The 9,894-nt window shown below is 41.7% G+C and overlaps 1 protein-coding gene across 1 annotated transcript; it reads left to right on the forward strand.

The window, feature by feature from the left end:
* Window positions 1,327-4,960, forward strand: LOC109845874 (probable F-box protein At1g44080). The gene is made up of 3 exons (XM_020415126.1): window positions 1,327-1,439; window positions 3,638-3,942; window positions 4,167-4,960. Exons 1-3 carry the CDS (start codon window positions 1,327-1,329, stop codon window positions 4,958-4,960), a joined length of 1,212 nt encoding a protein of 403 aa, XP_020270715.1.

Below are 9,894 nucleotides of genomic sequence, written 5' to 3' on the forward strand. Positions count from 1 at the left end.
CCCCCCCCCCCCCTTTCAATTTATTTTTCTGAATTTGTGACCCTCTGTATTGGCTGTCAAATCTGAAAAGCTTTAGCCTTTTTTTCCTGTAATTAGATAAAAGTTTTTATTTGTTAGATCCAGCTTTTGATTCCTTAGGCTGTGTTTGGCAATGGGTTAAATGAAGGGTTAAGAGGGTTTATCCCTTCGTTATCCTGCCAAACAGAAAAAAAAGCCCCATGATTAACTAACCCGCACGTGAGGGATAAAACTCCTTTATCCCGTGAATTGAAGGGTTAACAATTCCTCTGAGATCGGCGGAACAAGGCTTATTCCCTCTTCTCTCGCAAGGGTAGGCGGAGGAATTTTTTCTAGATCTTGGCAGCGGAAATTTGGCTACCTCCACGCCGCGTTCGAGTAGAAGCAGTCCTCCGGCAAGTCCTTCGACTACTGCCACTCCCTCCACGCCCACTCCTCCTCCGCCCCCGCCGCCGACGAGCACCAGATCACCGCCTACCTCCCCCAATTCAGTGCGTTGGTCACATCCAGCCCTTCAGCTGCACCCTCGCCATCGACGGATCCTCCCTCCTCCTCCTCGCCTTCTCTGAGAACTCCCCCGACCTCCTCGACCTCGTCCCCCAATCCGTCCTCGTCCTCGACGACGACAAGAGATCCGACCCTCTCACCCTCGGCACCGACGTCCGCTCCCTCTTCACCCCATCCCCCGCCGCCCTCCTCGAGCGTGCTGCCACCGCGCGTGAGATCACCCTCCTAAACCCCATCTAGATCCACTCCAAGCACTCCGGCAAGCCCTTCTACGCCATCGCTCGTTCATCCTTCAAGGCTTTCCTTGAGGTGGCTGTCAAGAGCAGGAGCTTGCCATGGGAGAATGCGGAAATGGACGCTATACATTCACTGCAGCTTATTTTGAGAGATTCACTACCACAAAATAGATATACGGGGACGGTTCTTTGGGGACGGTTTAAAACTGTCCCCTTTGCCTCCTTGCTTATCAATCTCTGGAGATGAATCATGAAATTCTAAAATTCATTCCAAATACAAATTGTTGTATCCAAATTGTATATTGTTCCCCTTTCTCCAGAAAAGTGTGATTTACATTTATATCCAAACACAACGCAAATGAAACAGGTGGTGAACAAAATGTTTATTTATTTGCATGTTATTGTTTATTCTTGTTGCCTTTATATATATATATATATATGACACTTTCTTTTTAATAAAAGTTGTATATATCGGAATATTCTAACAGGCATGAACAACTACTATGATTTCTTTATCTTCATCAGAAGATTTGCTTCAATTCGACCCTCGACAATCTACGAAACCATGGCGAAGCATTCCTTTGTCCAAGCAAAGGCTAACATTCTTATTAGTAAGCTTCCATCAATTCGTAAGGTTGCCTGGATAATGGTATTAATTGACGCTGCAGCAGAAGAGAAGTCTGTGTTTATTTAGCCTAAATTTTTTTTGATGAGGTAATTATTTATAAATCTCCAATAAGGACGAAACTGGTATTTTTTAAAAAAGTAATGAGATTAATCTTCTTAACCCCTCTTCATTTGCCAAACACAAAAGACTTAACCCCTTGTCTTAACTATCGTATCCAAACGGGTTTAGGATTTTTTTAACCCTTCACGATGGATTAACTAAGTTAACCCTTCTCTTTAATCCCTCCTCCTTAACCCTTTGCCAAACGGGGCCTTAGGGTTTAAATTAGAGATCCCCAATATTTTTGTAATAGATATTTTTATTTGTTTTTTCCCCCTAAAAGACATTAACTAATGTAAAAAGGATTTTAAGATCTAAATCTATTGGACTAGTGGGTTTGAAGTTCAGTTGTGTTCTCCAGTTATTTTCAGCTGATAATTGTCTAGCATTATATAAGCCATATTATGATGTTGCTAAAATCAATGCAATTCATAGGGATAATATTATTTGTTATGCTAGAGATGAATAACACCTGTATAACTAATAGTGAAGAGTTTAATACGAAGAAGTTTATTGTAGAAAAGATCCAAATCCACCAAAAATTAGCGCTGGAAAACTATTATAGTAAAACTGTTTCTTTACCCCCTCCTTATGTTGACGTTTTGCTGATAACACCCTAACCTAACTTAATTCCAAAAAACCACCCTGAAATTTGAGGATAGGGTGCTAAATCATATCCGTATCCGAGAAAATATCCATAATCATATGTGTTAGGATGCAAATATGGTTCCTCAAATCTATAATCGATATGTTATACTTGCAGATGTGGTTTTGTAGTGCAGTATCCGGATCAGTATACGAAATATCTGAATACATATTTTTCATATTTTACAATAGTTTTTATTCTTAGATTATGCATTTGAGGTTAAGCTTAATGACCAAGATGCCTAATCTTAGCTTTTTAGATATAACAAACATTAATTAACTCTTTTGTATCACATGAACTATAATTTTTTTAATATTATCTATTGTTCTTATATCCATTTTGTATTGACATGTATATTCGCTTATATATATTCGCATGTATATCTGCATCCGTTCCGATTTAGCTGATATTGATATAAAATTTTCTTATCGGGCTATATCCATATCAGTATCCATGATGGGTAAGCAAATATGAATATGGTAAGTATCATATCCGAGCCATATCCGGACTGAGTGCATCGTTAAATTTAGCACATAACCCCCGAACTTCGTTAATTCCACTAAGCCCTTGAATGTTTTTCATTTTAACCCCACAAAGTATCGCAATCAAGTCTAACTTGTGACGAGTCTAACACATGATCATAGAAGGCGAAAATAATCCTCATCCCTCAAATAATCACTCTTTATCTTCCATTGATTTTTTTTTATAGCTGAGACGAGGTACTTTCGTCTTTTAGTCATGTGCGTAGCACATTACATGTTGGAGTTCTCGGTATTAGACCCTGGGGGGTTAAACTGAAAACTCATTAAAGGGATTTAATGGAATAAGAAAAGTTCAGGAGTTTATATACGAAAACCCTCAACATTTGAGGGCTTGTGAAACTAAAATAGTTAAGAGGTTATCAACAAAACCTCCCACATATCAAGAGGTTTTCTGAAATCAACCCTTGTTTATGTATATTTTAATATTCATTCTGCTCCCGGATCTCTTAGTTATTTTTTATTTAACAAGCTCTCTTTATCATTGTACATTATCGGCATATGCATATGTAGGATGAACGACAATTTTTACAAAATTAAACTGTTCAAACTCTTATAGTTCATGTAGATGTAGGAGTTGTAGCTGAAGCAATTTCAATTGTTTTTTTTATTTTAAAGATTTTTCATATTTTTTTCTCAGTATAGGTGTTAGATTTTGCCAATTTCCTTTCCATAATTCTATAAATCATGTAATTTTAGTTTTTGAAAGTCTTTTCAGTTTTAACTGGACAATGCAATCTTAGATTTAGAAGCGTCTTTTTCTGTTTAAAGCAATCATCTTGTCTTGGATAAACACTTTTTTCCTTGTCAATGTAGCTATTATAACTTTTTCCCCTCCTTATTTTGTGCTATATTTTAACTTATTATTTATGTACTTAGTCTAGCACTGAGTATATCTTTTTTTTTAATTATTTCCTTGTGTTTTATCCTTTTCAGGAATATTATAAATGGGTTCATTGGACAGACTCCCTATCGATATTTTGGAACTAATCGCTGAAAAATTAGCTGATCACGCAGACCTTCTCCGGTTTGGTGATGTCAGTAGGAAATTTCGCTCCATTGTTGTGGATAACCTTCATTTGCTTCCATCAAAATTACCATTGTGCCTCTGTGTCCTCCCTAGTAAACCGCCTCCCCTTCCATTGCTAATGCAATGTCGCGACAACGAGTGGGAAGTGACCAACTTTTTTTCTCTCTCTACTGGAAGAAATCACGGGGAGTTTTTCATGCCAGAAATAAGAAACAAGTGGCCTGCAGGATCCTCTCATGGTTGGTTGTGCATAGTGAATACCCACGGTGCCAGAAATAAGAAACAAGTGGCCTGCAGGATCCTCTCATGGTTGGTTGTGCATAGTGAATACCCACGGCCGAGACATTCAGCTCTTGAATCCATTGACTAGGCCGGGTCCAAATCCCTCTCCCATCTCTGGATGCATTCGAACATCCTGAAGGCGGTTTCACAGACGCAGAACATGATGATTTTGGATTTGTAGAGAAGGCTGTTATATCATCAGATCCTTCAAAGAAGAGGGGAAATTTGGATGATGATGATGGTGATGATCACATATTGGTCATGGCAATCATCTCTCTTTCTCATGTGCTATCATTTTGTAGGATAGGGGACGACAAGTGGACTAATGTGGAGGATTCCCCGCTTCACCTCACTGATGTTGTCTACTACAAGGGTCAGATTTATGCTGTTAATTATGAGGGGATAGTCGTTGTTTATGATTTTTCAGGCGACAAGAAGATGAAACAAATTGCAAATTCACCGGATTTCTTGTGTCCAGCTCAGAGATATTTGGTTGAATCAACATGCGGTGACCTACTGCAAGTTGTAAGGGTGTACGATTATGAAGGTACGTATAAACAAACATCTGAGTTTTTGGTGTACAAGCTTGAAGCTGTTGATGAACTCATTGAGCCTGAGGAGTACCCTGTGTACTACACCATCGGCTTCAGAAAACCAGAGAGGGGTAAATTCAAGTTTAAGTGGGTTAAAATGGAAAGCTTGGGTGATCAAGCGTTGTTTCTAGGTCAGAACTATTCGCTTTGTGTACAAGCATTAAACTATCAAGGATGCAAGCCGAATTGCGTATATTTTACAGAGCACGGTTTAGCGCAGAGAAACATTCCACGAGGGCTTGTTGAAGAGGAGGACATGGATACAGAGTGTTTTTGTGATATGGGAATATATGATTTCGGAGATAAAAAGTTTCAAAGGTTTAACAAACTGGATGACAAGTACCAAGTTCCGCCCACGTGGGTCTCTCCAAATCCATGGTAGATTCATGCATGATTCATCATTTCTATTTAATTGCATGCCAGATTAGATTTCAATTTATATAGTGTGGTTGATTAAATTATCTCGAGATTAAATTATCTCGAGATTCAATTTATATAGTGTGAAAACGGCGAAGGAATTGTGAAAAACGTGAAGAATAACCCAAAACAGACTCCACCACACCCTGGTGTGGTGTCTGCCATGGGTGTGGTAGAATCTGTCCTGCACCACACCCTCTGCCACACCCACGGTGCAGGGTGTGGCAGAATCTGTCCTGCACCACACCCTCTGCCACACCCATGGTGCAGGGTGTGGCAGACTCGTTTTTAGAATCCCAATCAGTTTGGGATTGTGTTTTGCTATAAATAGAGACACGTTTTTTAGGGTAGGCAATTTGCCGAACCACGTAAAACCTTGGTGTTTGTGTTTTGTTTGGTCTTTCTCTCGGCGTTCGTTGGTTTGGTTTCTCAAAGCATCAGTCACAACAAGTGGTATCAGAGCACGGGCAACGCTTGGGCTATTTGGAGGAGTAGATCGCTTTGGAAGTTCATCTAGGGCTTCGTTTGGTGATAAAGGTGGGATCTTTTTTTGTAAAAATCTCGTCTTTTTCAGTTTGGATCTATTTCTCGTTTGTTTCCGCATTGGTTTGGTGGTGCCTTGAGGATTATGGCCGAGAAAGAAGGAGTTGTGGGCAGTACTTCCGGCGTGAAGACCGTCCAAAGCTTGAATATCCACTCAATGAAGATTGATGTGGAAAAGTTCAATGGCACAAACAATTTTGGACTTTGGCGATGCGAAGTCATGGATGCGCTCAACGCGCAAAATTTGGAAGATACGTTGGAGTTGGACGGGAAACCGGACAACATTGATGAGAAGGTTTGGAAAAAGATGAATCGAACGGCGTGTGGTGTGATTAGGTCTTGTCTCACTCAAGATCTAAAGTATGATGTGATCAATGAGACTTCTGCAAAGAAGATTTGGGAGATCCTTGAGAGCAAGTATTTGACCAAGAGTGTGGAGAATCGCTTGCATTTGAAGAGGAGGCTTTACCGCTTCCAGTTGAAGAAAGGAACCTCCATTGGTGATCACATGAACCACTACACGAAGCTTCTTGCGGATTTGGCGAATGTGGATGTTAAGATTGAAGATGAGGACAAGGCGTTGTTGCTATTGAGTTCCTTGCCTGACGAGGAATATGAGACCTTCGTTCTTACTCTTATTAATGGGAAGGCATCTCTTTCGTATAGTGAGGTCACCGCTGCACTTGTGAATTATCAGCTTCGAAAGAAGGATAAGGAGACTTCGTTTGAGCCGGTAGCGGGGGCGTTGGTCGCAAGAGCAAAGGGTCCAAACCGTAGTGGGAGGTCGCAGTCTAGAGGGGCACATCTTGGAGTTCGTAAGAATCAGTGTGCCTTTTGCAAAGAGGATGGACATTGGAAAGCCGAATGCCCAAAGTTAGTTGATCGAGCTGGGAAGAATAAGGGAAAATCTATTCAAGCTTCAGAGGCGAATGTTGTCAAGGCTAGTGGCAACAATTCAGATTCAAATTCTTCGGGCTACTCATTATCTGCACTGCCGTCAGTTTGTGTTGTCTACTCTACAGAGTGGATGTTGGATTCGGGGACTACATACCACATTTTCCCTAGGAGGGATTGGTTCTCCAGCTTTCAGGAGTTGGAAATAGGGGATTTCGTGCTCATGGGGAATGATCACAAATGCTCTATTGGTGGTATCGGTACCGTTCGGATCAGGATGAGTGACGGGGTGATTCGAGAGTTAGTTGGAGTGAGGTTCGTTCCTCAGTTGAAGAAGAACATCATTTCACTTGGAGCTTTGGAGGCAGCAGGCTATAGGGTGACCTTGGCGGATGCACGCTTGAAGGTTACATTTGGGTCCATGATTGTGATGAAGGGCGTCAGAAGAAGAAATTTGTATTATTTGCACGGAAGCACGGTGATTGATAGGGAAATGACGACTTCATCAGATTCGGCTAGACTGTGGCATTGTTTGGTGCTGGGGTATATGATTGGTAATACCGTGCATTGGTTGTTGAGGAGTGCTATGACCTGCAGATTGAAGTCCTGTGAGCACATTAGGATGAGCGAGACCGTGGTGGAGTTTGGCACTTCTATCCATCGAGCGAGGGGTCTTTTTGGAGGTGTTCAGTCAGGCATTTGGGGGCCTTCCAAGGAGGCATCATTGGGAGGTAATCGTATCTTGGTTTCCACAGTTGGTGATTGTTCTAGGCATTATTGGGTCGCGACCAGTTCCCGTTGGTGTAAAGTCCTAGAAGTCAACAACAATTGGAAGAAGTGTATTGGCAGAAAGGTAACTCATTGTTTCAGCTTTGGTAGGGGTCCTTTCTTGCGTTGGTGCCGAGCTCACGGCAATAGGAGACACTTCATTGGTGTGGAGACTTTGGGGCGACGAGATGAGATGACAGTTTCGATGGGTCGTTCCTTTCTGGAGGAGGATCGGCGTTTGATGTCGAGCATTGGCATTGGTGTGCGGGCTTCGACATATTTGGGTCATCTTATGCATAGGTCGCCGACTGCTGCTTTTGTGTTTGTGCCGAGCTCACGGCAATAGGAGACACTTCATTGGTGTGGAGACTTTGGGGCGACGAGATGAGATGACAGTTTCGATGGGTCGTTCCTTTCTGGAGGAGGATCGGCGTTGGTTGTCGAGCATTGGTTCTGGAGCTTCGACATATTTGGGTCATCTTAGTCACAGGTCGCCGACTGCTGGATTAGGAGTTATTGAATCTGGTGGAGCTGCTTTAGATTTTGGGTTGCGTCGGATATTTGGATACCCAGCATTTGGTCACATCGAGGATGTGAGATTTGATCCGATTGCGCGTTTGGGGTTTGGAGGCTCAGTTGATTATCGTTTGGGAGCTTCTGATTTTGTTCTGAGCAGGTATGTCACTTTTGACTCTCGGCAGGTGGAGAGTGTTGATCAGATCGTTTGGATATCGCAGCAGGTGGAGAGTGATGCTACTCCACGTTGGGTGGAGATTACTCCACATACTCCAGATCATACTGCGTCATTTGGGATTCCAGCTGAGGTGACACAGGTTGGGGATCATTTGATTTCGGATGCAGATGATGGATTGGTTTTGGATTCGGTTGCAGCTGGTGGACATGATTTGGATACGGCCATTGGTTCACCTCATATGGAGGTGTTTGATTTGTATCAGTTTGGGGCCGCTATCAGTTGCAGATCCATTGGCGATATTGGGGAAGAGTTGCAGACTTTTCTATTTGTTTGAGGGCCTTTGGAGGCCGTTTGGGTGAACTACGTGAAGGCTTGATTCCTTGGGCAAGAGGATACGTAGGCAGTCAGTTTTGATGCAGCCGATTTGGTGAGTAGATACCGACGTTTGGGTGAGTGTTCGTACTCCCGTTTGGGTCTCGACTTGTGTGGATGGAGTCCGTTGTCATGAGTCCGTTGCCGTGGCGTACTGGATGCAACAAGTGAGGCATTTGTTTTGGTTGGTGTCGGCTCAGTGTTGGGAACACTTCGCCGAGGTGGAGAATTGTGAAAACGGCGAAGGAATTGTGAAAAACGTGAAGAATAACCCAAAACAGACTCCACCACACCCTGGTGTGGTGTCTGCCATGGGTGTGGTAGAATCTGTCCTGCACCACACCCTCTGCCACACCCATGGTGCAGGGTGTGGCAGACTCGTTTTTAGAATCCCAATCAGTTTGGGATTGTGTTTTGCTATAAATAGAGACACGTTTTTTAGGGTTTCCTAGGCTTGGTTTAGGCTTTGATTAAGCATTGATTGGGGGCTATTTGGAGCACAAAAAGAGGTATTTTTGAGCTATTTGTTTAGGGTTTTATTTGGAGAGATTAAGAGTTTTGTTGGTGAGATTAGTTTGTTCCTTTGAGTGATTTGTAATCTCAGTTTGTACTCTTTCTCTATTAGTGAAAACCCCATCCCCCCTTGCCCCGTGGACGTAGGCAACTTGCCGAACCACGTTAAAATTGGTGTTTTGTTTGTGCATTGATATTTGGTTGTTTTTGGCCTTCTTGGATCGGCGTTTGTTTTGGTTCCTCGGCGCCGCCGTCAGCACAACAGATTCATCATTTCTATTTAATTGCATGCCAGATTAGATTTCAATTTATATAGCGTGGTTGATTAAATTATCTCGAGATTCAGTTGTATGTTTTTTGAAGTATTATACTTTTATTTGTGCGACAGTAATGTGAAAAATTGTATTGCTGCCATTTGATTGGTGAAAATTTTCATTTTATATTTACGGATGTATGCATGCACTCATTTAATACTAAGTAGTTACTTAGTAATTACCTAGCTTAATGTCCTGCAACCTTCAGCATCTTCGTTGGAGAGAGCCTTCCAATGAGCCTGGACTTGAGAGAGTAGGACATTGCTAAGCCAGGTAGTTTTAGGCATGGCTAGACGTTGCAATTAGTTTATCTTTTTTTTAAGTACCAACTACCAAGAGACTTTCAAGATGTACAGGACCGTTCCCAACGCAGTCTTCATAGATATAATCATTTTCTTATTCTGTATTTGTTTTAAAAAAAGAATTAGAGAAATATGGTCAACAAGCCACTCTTGTCACTCTTTTTTTTGAAGATTTAAACAGAGTGAAAAACCCTGTTCAATTATAACTACATATATATTAAAACTTCGGATAGAATATTTACAAGAAAGTCTCCAAAAGAATTGAGAGAGAGTAAGAACCAGATGAGATATAAACGTCCGGGAGAAGACCTTGTCGTCACCGAACAGAGAACATCTAATATGCTTCCTACTTTCCCCCAAAAGACGAAAAGGGAGCTAAGAAGTTCGCAAAATTCATACTAAAAGAAAAAAAAAACAACAAAAAAGGAAAAACTTCAGGAAAGAAGAGGAAAAAGAACACTAAGTCTAGGCACTAGAAACTAATATATGATATATTTAT

The sequence above is a fragment of the Asparagus officinalis genome, chromosome 6 (genome assembly GCF_001876935.1).
Source record: "Asparagus officinalis chromosome 6, Aspof.V1, whole genome shotgun sequence".
Lineage (NCBI taxonomy): Eukaryota > Viridiplantae > Streptophyta > Magnoliopsida > Asparagales > Asparagaceae > Asparagus > Asparagus officinalis.